The 27,001-nt window shown below is 48.0% G+C and overlaps 1 protein-coding gene across 1 annotated transcript; it reads right to left on the reverse strand.

Moving 5' to 3' along the window:
* Positions 1 to 1,784: 1,784 nt before the first annotated feature.
* LOC140720440 (uncharacterized) lies at positions 1,785 to 25,668 on the reverse strand. Its single transcript, XM_073035292.1, has 7 exons — positions 25,527 to 25,668; positions 13,581 to 13,763; positions 12,647 to 12,766; positions 7,870 to 7,941; positions 6,574 to 6,693; positions 2,966 to 3,082; positions 1,785 to 1,840 (listed from the first exon to the last, which is right to left on the reverse strand). Exons 1-7 carry the CDS (start codon positions 25,591 to 25,593, stop codon positions 1,785 to 1,787), a joined length of 735 nt encoding a protein of 244 aa, XP_072891393.1. The 5' UTR covers positions 25,594 to 25,668.
* Between the last annotated feature and the right edge of the window lie 1,333 nt (positions 25,669 to 27,001).

Raw genomic sequence — 27,001 nt, forward strand, 5'->3', positions numbered from 1 at the left:
ACACTGTCAGGGGCATGTCGATATTACAGTGAGGGGTACGTTGCGGTCAGTGTGACAGCCACGTGTATGTCACGGCGATGGTCCTGTCAGTGTCGAGGTTCGGAGTGTATCTGTGTCTCTTTGAAGGTTGTGACCGTGCTACGGTAACTGTATTGTTGATGTTATGGTGAATGACGTGTCGGTGTCAGCATGCGTCCTGATTGTGTTACGGTAAAGGCCGTGTTTTTATCACGGGTGTGTCTGTGTTATAGAACAAAGAATAGTACAGCACAGTACATTGCCAAAATGTTGTTCCGACCCCTTAAACGCTGGCTCCCCTATTACCTACCACCTTAAACTCCTCCATATAACTGTCTAGTAGGCTGTTAAATATCAGTAGTGTATCTGCCTCCGCCACTGAGACAGGAAGTGCATTCCACTCACCAACCACTCTCTCAGTTAAATTCCTACCTCTAATATCCCCCTTGAACAGCCCACCCTTATCTTAAAGACATAGATAGATAGATAGATAGATAGATAGATAGATAGATAGATAGATAGATAGATAGATAGATAGATAGATAGATAGATAGATAGATAGATAGATAGATAGATAGATACTTTATTCATCCCCATGGGTAAATTCAACTTTTTTCCAATGTCCCATGCACTTGTTGTAGCAAAACTAATTACATACAATACTTAACTCAGTAAAAAATATGATATGCATCTAAATCACTATCTCAAAAAGCATTAATAATAGCTTTTAAAAAGTTCTTAAGTCCTGGCGGTAGAATTGTAAAGCCTAAAGGCATTGGGGAGTATTGACCTCTTCATCCTGTCTGAGGAGCATTGCATCGATAGTAACCTGTCGCTGAAACTGCTTCTCTGTCTCTGGATGGTGCTATGTAGAGGATGTTCAGAGTTATCCATAATTGACCGTAGCCTACTCAGCGCCCTTCGCTCAGCTACCGATGTTAAACTCTCCAGTACTTTGCCCACGACAGAGCCCGCCTTCCTTACCAGCTTATTAAGACGTGAGGCGTCCCTCTTCTTAATGCTTCCTCCCCAACACGCCACCACAAAGAAGAGGGCGCTCTCCACAACTGACCTATAGAACATCTTCAGCATCTCACTACAGACATTGAATGACGCCAACCTTCTAAGGAAGTACAGTCGACTCTGTGCCTTCCTGCACAAGGCATCATGTCCTCTTGTTTTGAGCAGTGGTGACCTGGGGAAGAGGTGCTGGCTGTCCATTCTATCTATTCCTCTTAATATCTTGTATACCTGTATTTTGTCTTGTCTCATCCTCCTTTCCTCCAAAGAGTAAAGCCCTAGCTCCCTTAATCTCTGATCATAATGCATACACTCTGAACCAGGCAGCATCCTGGTAAATCTCCTCTGCACACTTTCTAACGCTTCCACAGCCGGCCTACAGTGAGGATATCAGAACGGGACACAGTACTCCAAGTGTGGCCTAACCAGAGCTTTCCGGAGCTGCATCATTACATCGCGACTCTTAAACTCTATTCCTCGACTTATGAAAGCTAACAACCATAATCGTTTTAACTACCCTATCTACCTGTGAGGCAACTTTCAGGGATCTGTGGACATGTACCCCCAGTTTCCTCTGCTCCACCACACTACCAAGTATACTGCCATTAACTTTGTACTCTGCCTTGGAGTTCGCCTTTCCAAAGTGTACCACCTCACACCTCTCCGTGTTGAACTCCATCTGCCACCTCTCAGCCCACTTCTGCATCCTATCAAATTCTCTCTGCAATCTTCGACAATCCGTAACACTATCCAACAAGACCACCAAACATCGTGTAGTCTCCAAACTTGCTCACCCGCACTTCTGCCCCCATATCCATGTCGTTAATAAAATCACGAAAAACAGAGGTACTAGAACCGATCCTTGTGGAACACCACTAGTCACAGCCCTCCAATTCGACTGTATTCCCTCCACCACGACACTCTGCTTTCTCCAGGCTAGCCCATTGTGAATCCAACTGGCCAAGCGTCCCTGGATCCCATGCCTTCTGACTTTCTAAATAAGCTCTCCTGTGTGGAACTTTGTCAAATGCCTTACTAAATTCCATGTAGATCACAACCACTGCTCTACCCTCATCTGTATGTCTGGTCACCTCCTCAAAGAATTCTATCGGGCTTGTTAGACACGATCGGCTCTTCACAAAGACATGCTGACTGTCCCTGTTCAGACCATGATTCTCGAAATGCCCATTGGTTTTATCTCTAAGAATCTTTTCCAACAGCTTTTCCACCACGGACGGAACACTCACTGGGTTATAATTACCCGGACTATCCCTACCTTATTTGAACAGGAGGGCAAAATGTGCCTCACTCCAATCCTCCCGGAATATTCCCGTGGACCACGCGGACATAACGATCCTACTCAGAGGCTCAACAATCTATTCTCTCCCCTCTTGAAGCAGCCTGGGGAATATTCTGTTAGGCTGCGGTGACTTATCGGTCTGAATGTATTTAATCAACTCCAACAGCTCCTCTCTCTTAGTATCAACATGCTCCTGAACATCAAACTCCCTCATATTGTCCTCACTGTCATCAAGTTCCCTCTCAATGGTGAGGACCTCGCTCACTTCCACAGTCTCTAGGCACATCTTCCCACATTTATCTAAAATCGCTCCTGCCTTCACTCCTGGCATCCTTTTGTTCTTCATATAATTGATGAATGCCTTGGAGTTTTTCTTTACCCCACTCACCAAGGCTTTCCCTTGCTTCCTTCTGTCTGTCGACAGCGCCTTCTTCATCTCTTTTCTTTCTAACCTACGTTCCTCAATAGATCCATCTGATCCTTGCTTCCTAATCTTCATGTACTCTGCCTTCTTCCATCGGTGTTACGGTAAGGCGGGTGTTGGTTTCACTGTTGTGTTTTACAATCTCGATATATTGCACTCTCTTTGTTTACGGTCTGACTCCATCCGGAGACCTTTCAACTCACCATGGATCGAGAGAACGGCCACAGTCACGATGAGGGCGAACGTAACTAGGCAGAGAAGGCAGATCAGACGGTACGGTCTATTTCCGATCTTCCCTTTCGACTCTCGTTCTTGCGCAGCTGTGGAGAGACCATACGACCATAAGATCACAATAAATATTTAATAAGACAATAGGGGCTACTTAATGAATACTTTACATCAGTATCTTAGTGACTGTAGTGATGACTTGCAGCAGACTGCAAGGCCTGAGCATGTAGATGTTAAGAAAAAGTATGTAATGGAGCATTTGGAAAGCATCACATTGGATAAGTCATCGGTACCGGACGAAATACACCCCAGACAACCGTGGGAGGCGAGGGAAGACATTGCTGAGCCTCTGGCAATGAGCTATGCACCATCAATGGAGACGTGGGAGGTTCCGGAGGATTGGAAGGTTGCGGATGTTGTTCCTTTATTCAAGAACGGGAGAAGAGATAGCCCAGGAAATTATAGATCAGTGAGTCTTACCTCAGCGGTTTGTAATTTGATGGAGAATATCCTGAGAGGCAGGAGTTTTGAACATTTGGAGAGGAATAATATGTTTAGGGTTTGTCGGCATGTGTTTGTAAAGGGCAGATCGTGCCTTACGAGACTGGTTGATTTTTTGTGGGGATGCGACTAAACACATTGATAACGAAGAACAGTTGATGCAGTGTATATGGATTTCTGCAATGCATTTTATAAGGTGCCCCGTGCAAGGCTTCCTGAGAAAGTAAGGAGGAATGGAAATCAAGGGGACATTGCTTTGTGGCTCCACAACTGGCTTGCCCACAGAAGGCAATGAGTGGTTGTAGACGGGTCATATTCTGCAAGGAAATCGGTCACCAGTGGAGTGCGTCAGGGATCTATTCTGGGACCGTTATTCTTCGTGACTTTTATAAGTGAACTAGATGAAGATGTGGAGGAATGGTTCTTAAGTTTGCTGATGGCACAATGTTTGGAGGTGTTGTGGATAGCTGGAGGGCTGTCAGAGGTTACAGCGGGACATTGATAGGGTGCACAACCGGGCTAAGAGATAGCATATGGAGTTCAAGCCAGCTAAATGTGAAGTGGTTCATTTTTGTAGGTCAAATACGATGGCAGATTACAGTACTAATGGTAAAACTCTCGACAGTGTATAGAATCAGAGGGATCTTGGTGTCCTAGCACAAATCATCTGCGCAGGTCGAATCTGTGTTTAAGAAAACGTACGGTGTTTTGGCTTTCGCCAATCGTGGAATTGAATTTAGGAGCCGAGAGGTAATGTTGCAGCTATATAGGAACCTGGTCAGACCCTACTTGGAGTACTGTGCTCAGTTCTGGTCGCCTCACTATAAGAAAGTCGTAGAATCCATAGAAAGGGTGCAGAGGAGATTGACAAGAATGTTTACTGGATTTGAGAGCATGCATTATGAGAATATGTTGAGTGAAATCAGCCTTTTCTCCTTGGAGCAACGGAGGATGAGAGGTGACCTGATAGAGGTGTACAAGATGAGGAGAGGCATGGATCGGGTGGATAGTCAGAGGATTTTTCCCGGGACTGAAATCGCTCGCAGAAAAGGATATGCTTTTAAGGTGCTTGGAAGTAGGTACTGGGGAGGTGTCCCTTTTTTTTACTCAGAGAGTGGTGAGGCTGCAGGAAGCGGTGGTGGAGGCGAAACCGATAGGGTCTTTCATTGAACTCATGCATGGCTACATCGAGCTTAGAAAAATAGAGGGTTCTGGGTAAAGCCTTGGTAGTTCGAAGGTAGGGACGTGTTCGTTTCAACTTTTTGGCCGAAGAGCATGCATTGTGCTGTATGTTTTCTATGTTTCAGTGTTTCTATATACATCATAAACAGGAGAGATCCTGCAGAATAAAGAGTCACAGTTACAGAGCGAGGGCAGTGCCGGCAGACGATAAGGTACAAGAGGCCAGGACGAGGTAGATCGTGAGGTCAGGAGTCCGTCTGATCGTCCTAGGTGGCCGTTCTATAATCCGATAGAAACGGGGAATAATCCGTCCTTGATTGGGGAAACGGAGAATAATCCTGGTGTGACGTGCTTTCGTACCTTTCTCCCCGATGGGAGGGAGTGCGGCTGGGTTGGGTGATGGTCTATGGTTATACTGGCTGCTTCACGGAGAGAGCAGGAAATGTAGACAGTGTGCACGGAGAGAACAGGTCAGATTTCTATCTTTGGAGTAAGACAGCAGAACGGCTGTTTAGGGCCGTGCAGTAGACATGAACGATAGGGACTTCAATGAGCTATTGTTGGACTGCTCTGTATAAGGGGGTGGTGCCAGGGGAGAGTAGACTGACCGATTTGATTGCAGAGGACCTGTTTGTCCTGATTAATTGATAAAATGCACACTGACTTTAACAATTATTGTTACAAGGTCCCAAATGGTAGAACACTCTGGGAAATGGAAGAAAGGAAGGGAGGAACGAAGAAAGAAAGGAGCGGTGAGAGAGGCAGGGAGGGGAGAAATTCTGAAGGTGGAAGATGGAGGAATGAGAGAGATACTGGATGGTCTGAGACCAGACAGAGTTGTCGGGCTAATATGATCGGGAAGGACAGATCAGGCGCGGGGAGTAGATGTAATCTACCTGGACTTTAACAAGGCTCAGATGGTACACTGCTCTGGAAGATGATGGTACAGGAGTCGGGAGGTCACGTTACAGACGTACAGTGACGCCGCTCTTGTTCAGTGTTGCTCGCCCTGATATAGGAAAGGCCGCGATACCGGAATGTTTATGAGTATGTTGGACTCGGGGGAGTGAGGCATGGAGTGAGGTCGGGCAGGTCGGGATTTTATTCCTTGTATCGCAGGGGTGACCTTACAGAATTGCATAAAACCTCGAGGTGCAAAGGCAGGGTGAACAAGCACAGAGGTTCCTCAGGTCCGGGGTATCGGGAACCAGAGGGCACAGGATTGAGGTGAGAGTCGATGGCGTGGAAGGAGAGAGATGTGTGAGGGAGTGGTGTTAGAGAGGAAGGAGGTAGACAGGGACGAGAGGGGTAAATAGGAAATGAGAGTGAGAGCATAGGGTTGCAGAGAGAGACGGAGAGTGGGGCGGAGGGGGAAGAGTGGGGATATGGGGAGAAACAGGGGAATAGATGGGGAAACGTTTGTAGTAGATTAGTTGGGGAGAATCGGGAAACGAGTAGCGGAGGTGACTGGGGTAGGAGAGGGGCAGAGAGAGAGGGTGGTAGTGTGGGAAGATGGGGGAGTGAGAGTAGGGCAGAGAGAAGGAGGAGAACGAGGATGTTGCCGGATTGGAGGGAGCAATTTATAGATAGAGATCGGGCAGGTTGGGACTTTAATTCTTGGAGTGTTGGGATGACCATACAAAGGCGTATGAAACCACGAGCGGTGAGTGCGTACAGTTATTTTCCATAGACTTGGAGAATCGAGGGCTAGAGCGCACAGGTCTAAGTTGAAGGGGGAATGGGATTTAATTGGGACCCGTGTGACATCCTTTCATTACCCAGATGGTTGTCAGTCTATGGAACGAGCTGACAGAGGAAGTGGTCCAAGCAGATGGAGTACAAACACTTGGGAGTATGAGACTGACCACTCCAAAATGACGTAATCACTGTGAACTCTGACCTGTTGGTGCAGTGGTTGACAGACCGCCGGTTCCCGAGGCAATGGGAGGATCTTCGTCCTCATCGATGCAGGGTTTCTTTTTCCGAATTTTCAGCACTGAGTAGGTGGAGTTCAGACCGTCTGGGGGATAGAGACAGAGACAGGCAGATTAGGAAGAGTGTGAGAGCGGTAGGGAATGGGGGAGGGAGTTGGGGAGACAGAGAAGAGAGAGAGGGGCAAGTGAAGGGAGAGAGCGTATGAGGTAGCGAGAGAGAGGGTCAAGGAGAGCGGGGAGAGAGAGAGGACAGAGACGTGGAGACAGAGAGAAGGCGAAAACGATGGACAGAGAGGGGAGAGCGCGATGTGGGCATTGGACAGGAAAATGCGAGAGAATGAACGGGTAGAGAAAGGGGAGAGGGGGCAGACTGTGTCGTGGGGAGCGGAGTGAGAGGCGTGAGAGATGAATGGAGGGGAATGAGAAGGGAGAGGGAAGGCGGGCGGAGGTGGGAGAGGGATGGGGAAGCGATAACAAGATAATTTCAGTGAGAGGGGAAAGAGCGAGCGGGGAGAGTGTCGTGGAGCGGGAGAGATGGATGGAGAGAAAGAGAAAGCGTGGAGGGGAGATGAGCGGCAAACCGAGACACAGAGAGAGATAGGAAGAACGGGCGGGGTTGACGGGGTATAAGAGTGAGGAGAGAGAGAGGGCGATAGAGAGGGAGATCGTGAGTGGTAGAGACGGTGACTGTGATAGAAGAGAGACTGGTGGGAGTAGGGGCAATGAGAGAGGACGAAGGGTACGGGAAAGTGGGAGACAGTAGGAGAAATAGTGTGAGGGAGGGACAGGGGATGGAGGGAGAGAGGAGACGGTGTGATAGAAGGGGAAAGAGGGAAAAGAGAGTGGTGTTAGAAAAGGGAGAGGGGGTTAAGGTTTAATACCGCGCTCCTTCTCAGCGTCTAACCCACAGTCCTGCTTCCTCACTACAACAACACGAATCTAACTGATCTCCACCACCCCTTCCCCACATCGCTTTCTCCTCATTGCGCCTTCCTCTGCATACCATGTCGTCTTCCCAAAGCACTCCCTCCACACTCCATCCCACGGCGCTACCTCACATCCGCCCCTCCCAGGGCGCAACACACCGCACCGATCGTCAGACAGAGAATCCCCACCCCCCAACCTTCGCATCTCTCCTGCCTTCCCTCTGTGTTATTCTCAAACAGGGAATCATTAGGGTCAACTGTACGTTTGCCTGAGATTTCTCGACAGGATTGGACACGTCACCTAAACAGGGACAAATTAACGTAGATGAAACTGACCTCGAACTGTCCGGACTCGGGTTGTGGAGAGGGTCTTGAAATTAACTTCCGCGTACAGCACACCAGGTTCAGCTGGACACAGAAGATTGAGGGTCAGACACTGAGTGAATCTCCCTCCGCACGGTTCCATCACAAACTCCTGGGGTCAGACACACAGTGATGCTCCCACCCCATGGTCCTATCACACACGACTGGGGTCAGACACCGAGTGAAGCTCCCTCCACGTTGTCCTAGGGGGCCGTTCGATATTCCGATAAAAACGGGGCAGAAGCCGTCCTTGAGACTGGTGGGACGTGCTTTCGTACCTTTCTCCCCGATGGGAGTGAGTCGGGCTGGGTTGGGTAGGGGTCTGTGGTTATCCTGGCTGCTTCACGGAGACAGCAGGAAATGTAGACAGTGTCCATGGATGTAGACATGTAAGATTTCCATCTTTGGAGTAAGACAACAGGGCGGCTGTTCAGGGCAGTGTACCAGACGTGATGGAGAGGGTCTTTAATGAGCTATTGTTGGGCTCCTCTGTATAAGGGGGTGGGGCCAGGGGAGATTAGACTGATCGATTTGATTGCTGAGGACCTGTTTGGCCTGATTGGTTGGTAAAATGTACACCGACAAATGCTGTCACAAGATCCCAGATGGTAGATCACTCTGGGAGATGGAAGAGAGGAAGGGAGGGACGAGGATAGAAAGGAGCGGTGAGAGAGGGAGGGTGGGCGGAGATCCGGAGGGTGGAAGTTGGAGGAGGGAGAGATACGGATGGCCTGAGACCGAGGGAGAGTTGTCGGGGTAATATGATCGGGAAGGACTGATCAGGCACGGGGAGTAGATGTAATCTACCTAGAATTTAACAAGGTCTCAGATGGTACACTGCTGTGGAAGATGATGGTGCAGGAGTCGGGAGGTCACGTTGCAGATGTACAATGAAGCCGCTCTTGTTCAGTGTTGGTGGCCCTGATATAGGAAAGGTCACTGTGCTGGAAGGTTCACGTGGATGTTGGACTCGGTGGAGTGAGGCATGGAGAAAGATCGGGCAATTCGAGACTTTATTCCTAGGAGCGCAGGGGCGACCTTACAGAGTTGTATAAAACCACGATGGGCGCAGGCAGTGTGAACGAGCACAGACGTTCCTCAGGTCCGGGGTATCGGGAGCCAGAGGGCGGAGGATTGAAGTGAGAGTCGATGGCGACGAAGGAGAGAATTGAGGAAACACGGAGGCTGTTTTAGAGAGAACGAAGAAGGAGAGAGAGGGGCGAGAGAAAGGGTGGGAGAGGAAATAGGGAGAGGAGAGAGTGGGGTGGGAGTGGGGGAGAGTGGGCGGACGGAGAAGAGTGGGACGGATGTGGAGAAAGAAGGCCATAGATTTGTAGGAGTTTGCAGGAGAGTGGTAGGGGAGAAACCGGACGCGAGCAAAGGAGGAGAATGGGGTAGGAGTGGGTCAGAGAGTGTGGGGTGGGTAATGTAAGAGTGGATGAGAGAGCAGGAGGAGAACGAGGATGTTGCCGGACTCAGGGGACTGATCTAAGGAGAGAGGTCGGGCAGGTTGGGACTTTAATTCTTGGAGCGTAGTGATGACCTTACAGAGACGTATAAAACCACGAACGGTCAACGCGTACAGTTATTTTCTCCAGACATGCAGAATAGCCACATAACCATATAACCATATTACAACTGCAGCACGTAAACAGGCCATCTCGGCCATTCTAGTCCTTGTCGAACGCTTACTCTCACCTAATCCCACCGACCCGCACTCAGCACATAACCCTCCATTCCTTTCCTGTCCATATACCTATCCAATTTTGCTTTAAATGACAATACCGAATATGCCTCTAAAGCTGCTACTGGAAGCTCATTCCATACAGCTACCACTCTCAGAGTAAAGAAATTCCCCCATATGTTACCCTTAAACTTTTGCCCCATAATTCTCAACACATGTGCTCTTGTTTGAATCTCCCCTACTCTCAATGGAAAAAGCTTATACACGTCAACTCTATCTATCCCTCTCATAATTTTATTTAACTTTATCGTCCCCCCTCAACGTTCTGCGCTCCAAAGAATAAAAACCTAACTTCTTCAATCTTTCCCTGTAACTTAGGTGCTGAAACCCAGGCAACTTTCTAGTAAATCTTGTCTGTACTCTCTCTATTTTGTTGACATCTTTACTATATTTCAGTGACCAGAACTGTACGCAATACTCCAAATTCGGCCTTACCAATGCCTTGTAGAATTTTAACATTACATCCCAACTCCTACACTCAATGCTCTGATTTATAAAGGCCAAAATACCAAAAGCTTTCGTCAGCACCCTATCCACATGAGATTCCACCTTCAGGGAACTATGCACCATTATTTCCAGATCATTCTGTTCTACTGCATTCTTCAATGTCCTACCATTTTCCATGTATGTCCTATTTGGATTATTCCTACCAAAATGTAGCACCTCACACTTTTCAACATTAAACTCCATCTGCCATCGCTCAGCCCACTCTTCTAAATGGCCTAAATCTTTCTGCAAACTTTGAAAACCTACTTCAGTATCCACAACGCCACCTAACTTAGTATCATCTGCATACTTGCTAATCAAATTTACCACCCCATCATCCAGATCATTGATGTATAAGACAAACAACATTGAACTCAGTACAGATCCCTGAGGCACATCACTTGTCACCGGCCTCCAACCTGACAAACAGTTATCCACCACTACTCAATGGCATCTCCCATCCAGCCACTTGTGAATATACTTTACTACTTCAATGTTAATACCTAACGATTGAACTTTCCTAACTAACCTTTCATGCGGAACCTTGTCAAAGGCCTTACTGATGTCCATATAGACAACATCCACTGTTTTACCCTCGTCAACTTTCCTCGTAACCTCTTCAAAAAAATCAATAAGATATGTCGAACATGACCGTCCACGCACAAATCCATGTTGACTGTTCCTAATCAGACCCTCAATATCCAGATAATTATATATGCTATCTATATGAATAATTTCCATTAACATACCCACCACTGACGTCAAACTGACAGGCCTATAATTGCTAAGTTTACTTTTAGAACCCTTTTTAAACAATTGTGAGCAATACGCCAATCCTCCGGCACAATCACCGTTTCTAATGACATTTGAAATATTTCTGTCAGAGCCCCTGCTATTTCTACACTAACCTCCCTCAAGGTCCTAAGGAATATCCGGTCCGGATTCGGAGTTTTATCCACTTTTATATTCCTTAACACCGCCAGTACTTCCTCCTCTTCAATCGTCACAGTTTCCATAACTTCACTACTTGTTTACCTTACCTTACACAATCCAATATTCTTCTCCTCAGTGAATACCGAAGAAAATAAATTGTTCATAATCTCCCCCATCTCTTTCGGCTCCGCACGTAGCTGTCCACTCTGATTCCCTAAGGGACCAGTTTCATCCCTCACTATCCTTTTGCTATTCATATAACTGTCGAGACCCTTCGGATTTATTTTCCCCATACTTGCAACCTCGTATCTTCGTTTAGCTTTTCTAATTTCTTTCTTAAGTTTGCATTCTTTATGTTCTTCGAGCACCTCATTTACTCTATGCTGCCTATATTTCTTGTACATATCTCCCTTTTTCCTAACCAAGTTTCCAGTATCCCCTGAGAACCATGGCCCTCTCAAACTTTGAAGTTTTCTTTTCAACCTAACAGGAACATAAAGATTCTTTACCCTCAGAATTTCACCTTTAAATGACCTCCATATCCCTATTACATTTTTCGCATAAAACAACTTGTCCCAATCCACTCCTTCTAAATCCTTTCGCATCTTCTATAAATTAGCCTTTCTTCAATAAAAAATCTCAACCCTGTGTCCAGTCCTATCCTTCTCCATAATTATATTGAAACTAAGGGCATTGTGATCACTGGACCGAAGTGCTCCCCCACAACATATACCTCCGTCACCTGACATATTTTATTCCCTAATAGAAGATCCAACACTGCCCCTTCTCTGATTGGTACCTCTATACAATGCTGCAAAAAAGTCTATCCTGTACATATTTTACAAATCCAAACCAACCATCCCTTTTACGGTATGGGCTTCCCAGTCTATGTGTGGAAAATTAAAATCACCCACAATCACAACCCTGTGCTTACTACAAATATCTGTTACCTCTTTTCAGATTTGCTCCTCCAATTCTTGCTCTCCATTGGGTGGTCTATAATACATCTATAATATATTAGACGAGCCCTCTAATCTATCCTGCCAGAGCAGCGCTGTAATTTGTTCTCTGACAACCAACGCAACATCTCCCCCTCTTGTCCCTCCGATTCTATCACACCTGAAGCAAAGAGATCCACGAATATTTAGTTGCCATTCACACCACTCCTGCAACCATGTTTCACTAATAGCTACAACATCATTTTTCCAGGTATCAATCCACGCTCCAAGCTCATCCACCCTTCTTACAATGTTCCTAGCAGTAAAATAAATACATTTAAGAAATTTTCCACCTCTTTCTCTCTGTTTATCTCTAACAGTACAAAGAAATTTAGTGTCTTCTTTTTCTTCCTTCTCCCATACATCTGTTCCTACACTCTCGAGGACCAGAGCGCACAGGGCTAAGGTGAGAGGAGAAAGGGATTTAATTGCGGATCCGAGTGGTAACATTTTATTTTACCCAGACGGTGATCAGTCTATGGACTGAGCTGACAGTGGACGTGGTCGAGACAGATGCATTGGAAACACGGACTCTTCATATTATGGCACGCGACCCCTCCAGAATGACGTCATCACTGTGAACTCTGACCTGTTTGTGCTGTGGTAGACAGCCCGCCAGGTCCCGAGGAAATGGGAGGATCTTCATCCTCATCGACGTGCGGTTCCTCTTTCCGAACGTTCAGCGCTGAATCAGTGGAGTTCAGACCGTCTGGGGGATAGAGTCGGACAGGCGGATACGAAAAGAGTGAGAGCGGTAGGGAATAGGGGAGGGAGTCGGTGATAGACAGAAGAGAGATGGGTTGAGAGAAGAGAGAGAGGGATACGTGAGGGGGAGAGAAGGCGTGAGACAGCGGCAGAGTGTGAGGGAGAAGAGGGGAGAGAGAGGACAGGCACGTGGGGATAGAGTGAAGGTGAAAACGATAGGCAGAGTGGGGAGAGCGCGATGTGGGCATTGGGTATGAAAGTGCGAGAGAAAGAATGGGGAGAAAGTGGGAGGAGGGAGGGGAGAAATGTGTCGGGGAGAGAGGAATGAGAGGTGTGAGAGAGCGGAATGAGAGGGGAGAGCGTGGAAGGGTAGAAGAATGGGAGAGGGTTAGGGAAGAGAGAACAAGGGAATTTCAGAGAGGGCAAAAAAGCGTCGTGAAGTGGGAGAGAGGAGTGGATAGAAAGGAGGGGAAGGAGCGAGGGGAGATGAGCGTCAGACGGACAGAGAGAACTGGAGGTGTGGGCGGGTTGGAATGAGAGATAACAGAGAGAGAGAAAAAGAGTGCGATGGAGAAACCAGGAATGATAGAGACGGTAACTGTGATAAAGGAGAGACGGGGACAATGAGAGAAGGCAAATAGAAGGGTACAGTGGGAGTCAGTAGGGGAAATAGTGTGAGGGAGCGGCAGTGCAGAGTCGGCGAGAGGAGACGGGGTGAGAGAAGGGCAAGGAGATGAGAGAAGGGGAAAGAGGAAAAATACAGTGGGGTTAGAAAAGGGAGAGAGGGCTTAAGGGTTTATACCGCGCTCCCTGCTCACCGTCTCTCCCACTGTCTTCACTCTTCACCACACCGACACGCAACGCTCCGCACGGAAAATCAAAGGGAATTTCCCCGTCATCGCATCTCTCACGCGTTCCCTCCGTGTTATTCTCAAACAGGGAATCGTTAGTGGCAACTGTAAGTTTGCTCTGAGATCTCTCGACAGGATTGGACACGTCAGCTAAAGAGGGTTAAACCGGCAAAGATGAACCTGACCTAGATCTGCCCCGGCAGGGGGTTCAGGGAATGACTTGAAATTAAGTACATCATGTTCAGCTGGACACAGAAGAGTGAGCTCCCTCCACACCGTCCCATCACACACTCCCGAGGTCAGACACAGAGTGAATCTCCCTCCACACCGTCCCATCACACACTCTGGGGATCAGACACAGAGTGAAACTCTCTTCACACCTCCCTAATAAACACTCCCGGGGTCAGACACAGAGCGAAGCTCCCTCCACACCGACGCATCACACACTACCAGGGTCAGACACAGAGTGAATCTCCATTCTCACCGTCCCATAACACATTCCCGGGGTCAGAAACAGAGTGAATCTCCCTCCAAACCGTCGCATCACACAGCCCCGGGGTCAGAAACAGAGTGAATCTCCCTCCACACCGTCCCATCACACACCCTCGGGGTAAGACACAGAGTAAACCTCCCTCCGCATCGTCACAATACACACTCACGAGGTCGGACACTGAGTCACTCTCCCTCCGCACCGTCCCATCACGCACTCTGGGGATCAGACAAAGAGTGAAACTCCCTTCAAACCTCCATATTAAACAATCCCGGGGTCAGAAACAGAGCGAAGGTCCCTCCAGACCGACTCATCACACATTCCCTGGGTCAGACACAGAGTGAATCTCCCTCAACACCATCCCGTCACACACACCCGAGGTCAGGCACAGAGTTAATCTCCCTCCACACCATCCCGCCACACAATCCCGGGGTCGGACACAGAGTGAATCTCCCCGCACACCGTCCCATCACACACTCCCGGGGTCGGACACAGAGTGAACGTCGCTCCACACCGTCCCATCACACACTCCCGGGGTCAGACAAAGAAGCTCCCTCCACACCGTCCCTCCACACACCCCTGGGTTCAGATGCGGAGTGATGTTCACACCGCACTGTCCCAACACTCACTCCCTGGGTCAGAAAGAGATTGAAGCTTCCTCCCTCTGTCTCTGCCCTAATTTCCTCTCGATGGAGACCGTGAGTCCGGTTTTACGAGCTGCATATTAATGTAGGTCTTGCTGTCGAGGAGGATTCTGCGCCTCTGAGCTCAACGAGACAAATTCACGCCAGATGAGCAGCTGATAAAGAGAGGAGCCGAGAGCAGGGGGAGGAAGTGCTGGGAAAGAGGGAGACTTGAGGGTATGAGAGGGTCTGTTCCAGACCGATGAGAGAGGCTGGCTGCAGAGTAGTGAGAGTGTGGAGAAACAGAGGGAGGCGAGATTGATGGGAAGGATAGGGCTTGGCAGAAAAAGAGACGTGGTATACAGTGTTCAGAAAGGGGTTAAGTGGGGAGAGAGAGGGGTCGAAATAGAGCGGGTGGATCCCTGTACAGAAATTAGGAAGAGAGTGAAAACACAGCGGGAGAGCTAACGGGGGAAAGCAGGAGAGAGAGAGAGAGAGAGAGAGAGAGAGAGGAGAGAGAGAGAGAGAGAGAGAGAGAGAGAGAGAGAGAGAGAGAGAGAGAGAGAGAGAGAGAGAGAGAGAAGTTGTTCATTTCACTCGGAAGGAGAGGGCTTCACACCGTCCCGTCCCCCACTCCAGGGGTCAGACACAGAGTGGATCTCCCTCCACACCGTCCCATCAGACACACCCGGGGTCAGACACAGAGTGAATCTCCCCCCACACTGTCCCATAACACACTCCAGGGGTGAGACACAAATGGCATCTCCCTCCAGAACGTCCAATCACACAGTCCAGGGGTCAGACACAGAGTCAATATCCCTCCACACTGTATCATCCCCCACACTTAGGATCAGGCACGGATTGTTGCTCCCCCCACACCGTCCCATCACAAAGTGCATGGGTCAGGAATAGATTGATGCTCCCTCCCTCCGTCACTACCCCACTCACTTCCCGATGGAGACCGTGAGTCCGGTTTTACGATCTGCATTTTCATGTAAATCTCACTGTCGTCCATCCTGTCGAGGATCCTCTGCGTCTCTGAGCTCAGCGAGACAAACAAACACCAGATGGGCAGCTGATAAGGAGAGGAGCCGAGAGTCGGGGGAGGAAGTGTTGGGCAAGAAGGAGATTGAGAGAGTGAGAGGTTTTTGTCTGGAGCTGGAGGAAGAGTAGTGAGAGTGGGGAGAAACAGGGAGGCGAGAGTGATGGGCAGGACAGGGCTTTGCGGAAAGACGGACATGGGATACTGGGGTCCGAATTTACAACGAATACCCCACCCCAACCCCAACCCTCAGTTGATTCCTGGTTTGAGCGTCAGTGCTCCCATTGCTTGGCTTATCGCCGGGGCTTCAGACCCTCTGTTCTGTGGAAACCACGGCCTCCGGGACAACCCGAAATATCCACCGAATGAACCGAGCCCCCTCCCTCCGAGAAGACGGCAAACAATAGATTGCCATTTTTAGACACTGTAGTACTTATCAAAGAAAGCGGACATTTAGATATTGAAGTTTACAGGAAACCAACGCACGCCCAGCAGTGTCTGATTATTGAGCCTCTTCGCCCATGAGAGCATAAGCTGGGGAGTTGTCAGTATTTCAGAGAAGTATTGAAAGCGTGCGGCTACACTGACTGGGCCGTCATACAGACAACAAAAAGTAAAAATAGCAGCGACGTCATCCAACCAGACAGATTTCAGCAGTTCTCACAAAAAAACCCCATCACCTTCTGTCTATCAATTACTCTCTCTGCGTCCCTCACACTCCCCTCACTCTCTCCCTATTTCTCTCCCGTGAAAGCCACTAACCCGCCTGAAATTTGAGTATGTGTGCGTGAGAGAGAGAGAAAGGGCGAGCGCCTGGACATAGTCCAAACCAACATTCCCGTGATTCGACATCAGTTAGGTTCCCTCCACACCGTCCCAGCACACACTCCCCTGGTCAGACACAGAGTGAATCACCCCACACACCGTCCTAATATCTGCTCCTGGTTCCATAGAACCATAGAACATTACAGCACAGAAACAGAACTTTTGGCCCTTCTTGGCTGTGCCGAAACATTTTTCTGCCTAGTCCCTCTGACCTGCACCTGGACCACATCCCTCCAAACCCCTCTCATCCATATCCCTGTCCAGATATTTCTTTTAATGTCACAAGTGAGCCCGCATTCACCACTTCATCTGGCTCATTCCACTCTCCCACCACTCCGAGCGCGAAGAACACCACCCTTAATGTTCCCTTTAAGCTTTCCCCCCCTTCATTCTTAACCCATGACCTCTGATTTTTTTTCTCCCCTCCCTTATATCCATCATAATTTTATACACCTCTATCAAATCACAACTCATTCTCCTACGCTCCAGGGAATAAAGTCCTAACGTATCCGACCTTTCTCTGTAACTTAGGTTCTCGAGACCCGGTAATATCCTTGTAAAGTTTCTCTGCACTCTTTCAATCGTATTAATAACCTTCCAGTAATTAGGTGACTAAACCTGCACACAGTACTCCAAATGCTGTCTCACCAATGCCTTGCACAACCTTAACATTGCATTCCAACTCTTATACTCAGTACTTTGATTTATCAAGGCCAATGTACCAAAAGCTTTCTTTACGACCCTATCCACCTGTGACGACACATTCAGGAAATTATGCATTTGTACTCCCAGACCCCTGTATTCTATTGCATTCCCAAGTGTCCTACCATTTACCTTGTATGATCTAACCTTGATTTGACCTTCCGAAGTGCAATACCTCACACTTGTCCGCGTTAAATTTCATCTGCCATTCTTCAGCCCATTCCTCCAACTGGTCCAAATCCCTCTGCGAGCTTTGAAAAACTTCCTCACTGTCCACAAAACCTTCAATCTTTGTAACATAAGCAAATTATCTGATCCAATTTGCCACATTATCATCCAGATCGATATAGTTGGCAAATAACAATGGACCCAGCACTGATCCCTGTGGCACACCACTAGTCACAGGCCTCCACTCAGAGTAGCAATCCTCCACTACCACTCTCTGGCTTCTCCCACTGAACCAATGTCTAATCCAATTTACTACCTCTAGATGTATACGCAGTGACTGAATCTTCCTAACTAACCTTCCATGCGGCACCTTGTCAACGGCCTTACTGAAGTCCATGTGTACAACATCCACTGCCTTCCCTTCATCCACTTTCCTGGTCACTTCTTCGAGAAACTCTAATAGATTGTTTAAGCATGACCGACCACGCACAAAGCCATGCTGACTTTTTCTAATAAGTCCCTGTCTATCCAAATACTTGTAGATGCTATCTCTTCGTATTTCTTCTGATAATTCACCTACTACAAATGTCAAATTTACTGGCCTATAATTTCCCGGTTTACTTTTTGAGAATTTTTTTAAACAACAGAACTACATGAGCTATCCTCCAATCCTCTGGCACCCGAGCCGTGAATATCGACATTTTAAATATTTCTGCCAGGGCCCCTGCAATTTCAAAACGTGTCTCCTTCAAGATCCGAGGGAATAGCCTATTAGGTGCTCGGAATTTATCCTCTCTGATTTGCTTCAAGACAGCAAGCACCTCCTCCTCTTTAATCTGTATAAGTTCCATCATCTCTCTACTTGTTTGCCTTGTTTCCATAGACTCCATTCCAGATTCCATAGTAAATACAGATGCAAAAAAGAAAAACAATACCTCTCCCATTTCTTTTGGTTCCATACATAGCCGACCACTCTGATCAACAAGAGGACCAATTTTATCCCTTACTATCCATTTCCTCTAAGCATACCTGTAGAATCTCTTAGGATTATCCTTCACCCTGACTGCCAAAGCAACCTCATGTTTTCTTTTAGCCCTCCTGATTTCTTTCTTAAGTATTTTCTTACTCTTTTTATACTCCTCTGGCATCTTATTTCCTCCCTGTTGTCTATACATGTTATACACCTCTCTCTTCTTCTTTATCAGATTTCTAATATCCCTCGAGAACCAAGGATCCTTCTTCTTATTCATTTTGCCTTTAACCCTGAAGGGAACATACAAACTCTGCACTCTCAAAATTTCTCCTTTGAAGGACTCCCACTTACCAATCACACCCTTGCCAGAGAACAACCTGTCCCAATCTACGCTTTTTAGATCCTTTCTCATTTCTTCAAATATGGCCTTTTCCCAGTTTAGAACTTCAACCCGAAGACCAGATCTATCTTTATCCATGATCAAGCTGAACTAAAGACGTTATGATCATTGGAACCAAAGTGTTTCCCTGAACACACCTCCGTCTCCTGCGCTAAAACATTTCCTAATAGGAGATCTTAATATTACATCCTCCTTCGTTGGTACATCTATATATTGATTTAGAAAACTTTCCTGAACACACTTCACAAAATCTAACCGATATCGACCTTTAACAGTGTGGGGGGTCAGACACAGTTTGAAACTCCCTCCACACCGTCCCATCACACCCTCACGTCATCGGACACAGAGTGAATCTCCCTCCACACCTTCCCATCACACAATCCCGGGGCCAGACACCGAGTGAATATCCCTCCACACCGTCTCATCACACCCTCACGGGATCAGACACAGATTGATGATTCCTCCAGTCCGTCCTATCAAAAACTGCCGGGGTCAGGTTATGCAGCTCCCTCCACACAGTGACGTTCCTCCGCATCGTCCCCAACACACAGTGCCTGGGTCAGAAATAGATTAAGCTTCCGCCCTCTGTCTCTGTCTATTTACGACTCGATGGAGACCGTGAGTCCGGTTTTACGAGCTGCATATTAATGTAGGTCTTGCTGTCGAGGAGGATTCTGCGTCTCTGAGCTCAGCGAGACAAATTCACAGCGGATGAGCAGTTGATAAAGAGAGGAGCCGAGAGCAGGGGGGAGAAGAGCTGGGAAAGAGGGAGACTGAGGGTATGAGAGGGTGTGTTCCAGACCGAGAGAGAGGCTGGCTGAAGAGTAGTGAGAGTGTGGAGAATCAGAGGGAGGCGGGATTGATGGAAAGGATAGGGCTTGACGGAAAAAGAGACGTCGTATACAGTGTTCAGAAAGGGGTGAAGTGGGGAGAGAGAGGGGTCGAAATAGAGAGGGTGGATCACTGAACAGAAATTAGGGAGAGAGTGAAAACACAGCGGGAGAGCTAACGGGGGGAAAGCAGGGAGGAAAAAGAGAGAGAGAGAGAGAGAGAGAGAGAGAGAGAGAGAGGAGAGAGAGAGGAGAGAGAGAGAGAGAGAGAGAGAGAGAGAGAGAGAGAGAGAGCGAGAGAGAGAGAGAGAGAGAGAGAGAGAGAGAGAGAGAGAGAGAGAGAGGAGAGGAGAGGAGAGAGAGAGAGGAGAGAGAGAGACGGACCAGAGGGGCGAAGGAAGAGAGGGAAGAGAGAGAGCGCTACAGAGAGGGAGCAGATATGCAGGGAAGGGATGGTTGAGAGAGATTGATTCTGGAAGTTGGTGGGACATAGAATGAGAAGTAGGGAGAGGGAAAGGATTGGCAGCGGGGGAAGAGTGACGGATGATGTGTGAGCAGGGAGGTAAAGACCGGCGGATATATATTGACTCATTCATAGGCTTTATTGTCAGACAGATTTGCAACGAATACCCCTCCCCCACCCCAACCGACAGTTGATTCCTGGTTTGAGCTCAGTGCTCCATTGCTCTGCTTATCGCCGGGGCTTCAGACCCTCTGTGCTCTGGAAACCACGGCACCGGGGCAACCTGCAACACCCTCCGAAGTAAGCGAGCCCCCTCCCTCCGAGAAGATGTCTGAACAATAGAGTGTCCTTTTCAGACTGTGTAGTACTGATCAAAGACAGCGGACATTTAGATATTGAAGTTTACAGGAAACCAACACACGCTGAGTGGTATCTGAGTATTGACTCGCTTCGCCCATGGGAACAGAAGCTGTGTTTGTCAGTATTTCAGAGAAGTATTGAAATCGTGCGGCTACACTGACTGGGCCGTCATACAGACAGCAAAAAATAAAAATAGCAGCGACGTCAGCCCAACAGACGGATTTCAGCAGTTCTCACAAAAGCTCCATCAACTTCTATCTGTCGTTTTTTCTCTCTGCGCCCCTCACTCTCCCCTCACTCTCTTCATGTGTGAGGAAGTGAATGCCTCTAACCCGCATCAGTTTCGCTCCTATCTCCAGCTCTCTCCATTTTCCTCCACTCTCCCTCAGTCCACTGCTTTATGTCTCACAGACCTCCTCACTCAGCTTTCTTTCCGGCTGCCCTCCCTCTCTACCCATTGTTTTCCCACTCTCTCCCGCTCACAGTGAACGTTACCGGACTGAAATGTGACCGGGCCTTCTGTCGCTTTCCCGTGGGGTTGTGTGTGTGTGTGTGTGTGTGTGTGTTGTGTGAGAGAGAGAGAGAGAGAGAGAGAGAGAGAGAGAGAGAGAGGAGAGAGAGAGAGAGAGAGAGAGAGAGAGAGAGAGAGGAGGTGTTCTTTTCACTCGGAAGGAGAGGGCTTCACACCGTACCATCACACACTCCCGGGGTCAGACACAGAGTGAATCTCCATGCACACCGTCCCATCACACAATCCCGGGGTCAGACCAGAGTGTATCTCTCCATACCGTCCCATCACACACTCCCTGGTTAAGGCAACAGAGTGAATCTCCCTCCACACTGTCCCATCACACACTCCCGGGGTCCGACACAGAGTGAATCTTCCTCCACACCGTCCCATCACACTCTCCCTGGTTTAGACACAGAGTGAAACTCCCCCACACAGTCCCATCTCACACTCCCTGGGTCAGAAAGAGATTGAAACACTCTTCCTCCGTCTCTGCCCCATTCACTTCTCGATGGAGACCGTGAGTCCGGTTTTACGATCTGCATTTTCATGTAAGTCTCTCTGTCGTCCATCCTGTCGGGATCTCTGCGTCTCTGAGCTCAGCGAGACAAACAAACACCAGATGAGCCGCTGATAAAGAGAGGCCCGAGAGCAGGGGGAGGAAGTGATGGGGAAGAGGGAGAATGAGTGTGGAGAAGGGGTTGGTCTTAACCGATGACAGATTCCTGGTTTGAGCGTCCGCTTTCCCATTGCTCTGCTTTTCACTGGGGCTTCAGTCCCTCTGTGCTCTGGAAACCACGGCCCCGGGGTTAAACCGCAATCTCCCCTCCGAAATAAACGAGCCCCCTCCCTCCGAGAAGACGTCAGAACGACAGATTGCAATTTTAGACTGTTCAGTTCCTTTGAAAGAAACCTGACATTTTGATCTTGAAGTTCACAGGAAACTAACTCACGCTGAGCCGTATCTGAGAGTTAACTCTCTTCGCCCATGAGAACATAAGCTGGGGTTTGTCAGTAATTCAGAGAAGTATTGAAAGCGTGCGGCTACACTGACTGGGCCGGCATACAGACAGCGAAAAATAAAAATAGCAGCGACGTCAGCCCACAGACGGACTTCAGCATTTCTCTCAAACCCTCATCACCTTCTGTCAGGGCTTGGGAATGGTGAGGGAGGATAATGGCAATAAGGGTAGTGTGAGTCTATTCGATCTACTGGATGTGTGTGTGTGTGTGTGTGTGTGTGTGTGTGTGGTGTTGTGTGTGTGTGTGTGTGTGTGTGTGTGTGTGTGTGTGTGTGTGTGTGTGTGTGTGTGTGTGTGTGTGTGTGTGTGTGTGTGAGAGAGAGAGAGAGAGAGAGAGAGAGAGAGAGAGAAGAGAGAGGAGAGAGAGAGAGAGAGAGAGAGAGAGAGAGAGAGAACGCCTCGTCACCGTCTGAACCAACATTCCCGGGCTCATACATAAATGAAAATCCATCCACACCGTCCCAGCACACACTCCCTGGGTCAGACACAGAGTCAAGTTACTAATCACCGTCCCGTGACACACTTCCGGGGACAGGACACAGAGTGAATCTCCTGTCGCACTATCCACTCCCGGAGTGAGACATAAAGTACAGCTAAGTCACGCATTGTCCAGCATACCCCCCTCGCGGTCGGACACAGAGTGAAGCTTCCTCCACACCGTCCCGTCGCACACATTCATGGTCAGACACAGAGTGACACTCACGCCTCACCGTCCATTACCTGCTCCCTGGGTCCATAGAAACAGAGAACATGACAGCAGAGAAAACAGGCCTTATGGCGTTTCTCGGCTGTGTCGAACCATTTTTCTGCCTAGTCCCACTGACCTGCCCTTGGGCCATATCCCTGCATACCCCTCTCATCCATGTACCTGTCAAAGTTTTTCTTAAATGTGAAAAGTGAGCACGCATTCACCACTTCATCTGGCAGCTCATTCCGCACTCCTACCACTTCCTGCGTGAAGAACCCCCCCCCACACCCGTTCCCTTTAAAACTTTTCCCCTTCACTCTTAACCCATGACCTTTGTTTTTTTTCTCTCCCTAGACTCAGTGGGAAAAGCCTGCTTGCATTCACTCTATCTATACCCATCATCTTTTTTCATACCTGTATCAAATCCCCCTCATTCATCTACGCTCCAGGGATAAAGTCCTATCTTATACAACCATTCTCTGTAACACAAGTTTCGCAAGACCCGGCAACATCCTTGTAAACCTTCTCTGCACTCTTTCAAGCTTTTTAATATTCTTCCTGTAATTCGGTGAACAAAACTACACACAATACTCCAAATTCGGTCTTATACAACCTCACCATAACATTCCAACTCTATACTCAATACTTTGATCTTTATAGGCCAATGTACCAAAATATCTCCTTACGACCCCATCCACCTGTGACGGCAGTTTTAGGAAATTTATATCTGGACTCCCAGATCCCTCTGTTCTACTGCACTCCTCAGTCTCCTCCCATTTCCCTTTATGTTTCACCTTGGCTTAACCTTCCGAAGAGCAATATCTTACACTTGTCCGCATTAAACTCCTTCTGCCATTTTTTCAACCATTCCTCCAACTGGTCCAAATCCCTCTGCAAGTTTTGACAACCTTCCTCACTGTCCCCTACACCTCCCATCTTTGTATCATCAGCAGATTTGCTTATCCAATTTGCCACAGTATCATTCAGATCATTGATATAGATGACAAGTAACAATGGACCCAGCAATGATCCAGTGGCACACCACTAGTCAAAGGCCTCCACTCAGAGTAGCAATCCTCCACTACCACTTTCTGGCTTCTCCCATTGAGCCAATGTCTAACCAATTTACTACCTCTCCATGTATACGTAGTGACTGTATTTTCCTAACTAACCTCCCATGCGGGACCTTGTCAAAGGCCTTACTAAAGTTCATGTTTACAACATCCACTGCTTCCCCTTCATCCACTTTCCTGGTAACTTTCTCGACAAACTCTAATAGATTGGTTAAACATGACCTATCACGCTCAAAGATTCTAATAAATCCCTGTCGATTCAAATACTTGTAGATCCTATCTTTTGGTATTCCTTCCAATAATTTACCTACTACCTAATTTACCTAAAATTTACCGGCCCATAAATTCCCGGCTTACTTTTTGAGCTGTTTTTTTAAACAACGGAACTACATGAGCTATTCTCCAATCCTCCGGCACCTGAACCGTGGAAATCGACATTTTAATATTTCAGCCAGGGCGCCTGCAATTTCAACACTAGTCTCCTTCAAGGTCCAATGGAATACCTGTCAGGCCGTGGGGATTTATCTACTCTTATTTGCCTCAAGAAACCAGGCACCTCCTCCTCTTTAATCTGTATTCAGTTCCAACACCTCCCTACTTGTTTGCTTTGTTTCCATGGACTCTATTCCAGTTTCTTTAGTATATACAGATGCAAAAGAAAAACACTTAACATCTCCCCCATTTCTTTTGTTTCCATACACAGCCGACCACTCTGATGTTCAACAGGACCAACATTATCACTTACTATCCTTTTTTTCTAACATACCTGTAGACAATCTTAAGATTATCCTTCTCCTGACTGCCAAAGCAACCTTATGTCTTCTTTTAGCTCTCCTGATTTCTTTCGTAAGCATTTTCTTACTCTTTTTTATACTCATCAAGAATTATATCTCCCCTCTGTTGCCTACAGATGTTACACATCTCTCTTCTTTATCAGAGTTCCAATATCCCTCGAGAACCAAGGTTCCTTATTCATATTCATTTGCCTTTAACCCTGACAGGAACATACAAACTCTGCACTCTCAAAATTTCTCCTTTGAAGGTCTCCCACTTACCAATCACATCCTCGCCAGAAAACATCCAGTCCCAATCTACGCTATTTAGATACTTTCTCATTTCTTCAAATTTGGCCTTTATCCAGTTTAGTACTTCAACCGGACGACCAGATCTATCTTTATCCATGATCAAATTGATCTAATGACATTATGATCACTGGAATCAAAGTGTTCCCCTACACACAACTCCGTCACTTCCCCTAAATTATTTCCTGATAGGAGATCTAATATTGCATCCTCTCTAGTTGGTATATCTATATATTGATTTAGAAAACGTTGCTGAACACATTTAACAAAATCTAACCCATCTAGACCTTTAACAGTATGGGGTTCTGGCACAGTGTGAAGCTCCCTCCGCACCGTCCCATCACACACTCCCGGGGTCAGACACAGTGTGAAGCTCCCTCCACACCGTCCCATCACACATTCCCGAGGTCAGACACACGGTAAAGCTTCCTCAAAGCCGTCACATCACACACTCCCAGGGTCAGATACAGAGAGAAGCTCCTTCCACACCGTCTCATCACACACTCCCGGGGTCAGACACAGAGTGAATCTCCCTGCACATCGTCCCATCACACACTCCCGGGGTCAGACACAGAGTGAATCTCCCTCCACACCGTCCCATCACACACTCTTGGGGTGAGAAAATGTCTGATGCTCCCTCCCCCCTAGTCTCTGCCCCACTCACCTCTCGATGGAGACGGTGAGTCCGCTTTTACGAGCTGCATTGGCATGTAAGTCTCGCTGTCGTCCATCCTGTCGAGGATCCTCTGCGTCTCTGAGCTCAGCGAGACAAACAAACACCAGATGAGCAGCTGATAAAGAGAGGAGCCGAGAGCAGGGGGGAGGAAGTGCTGGGGAAGAGGGAGATTGAGGGTGTGAGAGGGGTTGGTCTGGACCGATGAGAGTGTCTGGCGGAAAAATAGTGCGAGTGGGGAGAAACAGAGACCAGTTTGCGCGGAAGGAAAGGAAACAGACATGGTATACAGGGGTCAGGAAGGGGCGATGTGAGTAGAGAGGGGTTCAACATAGAGATACCTGAATCCTGCAGAGAAGTTAAGGGGAGAGAGTGAGAATACAGAGGGCGAGCAAACTGGCGAAAGCAGGAGGAAAGAGAGAGACAGAGAAACGGACAGGGTGGTGAGACAAAGAATAGAGGGAGGAGAGAAATCGCAGCAGAGAGGGAGGAAGTTTGCAGGGAGGGGACGATTGAGGGAGAAGGTATATGGAAGTTTGAGGGATACCCCGAACACTACCCGGAACACACTCCTAAGTAAGCGAGCCCCCTCCCTCCGAGAAGACGGCAAACAATAGATTGCCATTTTTAGACTGTGTAGTACTTTAGAAAGGTAGCGAATGTTTAGATATTGAAGTTTACAGGAAACCAACACACGCTGAGCCGTATCTGAGAGTTGACTCTCTTCGCCCATGAGAACATAAGCTGGGGGTTGTCAGTATTTCAGAGAAGTATTGAAAGCGTGCGGTTACACTGAGTGGTCCTTCATACAGACAGCAAAAATAAAAATAGCAGCGACGTCAGCCCAACAGAACGAACTTCAGCAGTTCTCTCAGACCCTCCATCACCTTCTGTCTATCATTTTCTCTCTCTCCTTTTTCCTCCACTGCCTCTCTCTCCTCTGCCTTTCAATCTCACGGCCCTCCTCATTAAGCCACCTTTTGTCTCCCCTCCCTATTTACCCCACTTTCCCCTCTTCCCACACTCTCCCGCTCACAGAGAACGTTACCGGACTGAAATGCGATCGGGCCGTCTGTCGCTTTCCCGGGAAAAGCGCCACTTACTGGATAGTGGGGAACAGTTACATCCTCCACAGTGAGTAAGGGAAAGGTGAACGGTAATGGGGCCTTTGGAAATGGAGGGTCGGGGGCGAGTGGCTAAGGCGGTAGGGGTGAAGGATGCGGGATGCGGTGTGGCAAAGCGATGTGCTGGAGCGTGTGTGTGTGTGTGTGTGTGTGTGTGTGTGTGTGTGTGTGTGTGTGTGTGTGTGTGTGTGTGTGTGTGTGTGTGTGTGTGTGTGTGTGTGTGTGTGTGTGTGTGTGTGTGTGTGTGTGTGTGTGTGAGAGAGAGAGAGAGAGAGAGAGACAGACAGACAGACAGACAGACAGACAGACAGACAGAGAGACAGTTAAAGAGAAGCCACATAC

Source organism: Hemitrygon akajei, unplaced genomic scaffold (assembly GCF_048418815.1).
Source record: "Hemitrygon akajei unplaced genomic scaffold, sHemAka1.3 Scf000042, whole genome shotgun sequence".
Taxonomy (NCBI): Eukaryota; Metazoa; Chordata; class Chondrichthyes; order Myliobatiformes; family Dasyatidae; genus Hemitrygon; species Hemitrygon akajei.

Excerpts from the sequence above, each read along its gene's own strand:
- LOC140720440 (XM_073035292.1), bottom strand. The coding sequence starts at position 25,593 with ATGGACGACAGCGAGACTTACATGCCAATGCAGCTCGTAAAAGCGGAC. Across the intron at positions 7,942-12,646 it reads GTCTACCACAGCACAAACAG|CTGAACCTGGTGTGCTGTAC; the intron begins GTCAGAGTTCAC and ends TTCTGTGTCCAG. Across the intron at positions 6,694-7,869 it reads CCGAGTCCGGACAGTTCGAG|ACGGTCTGAACTCCACCTAC; the intron begins GTCAGTTTCATC and ends TCTATCCCCCAG.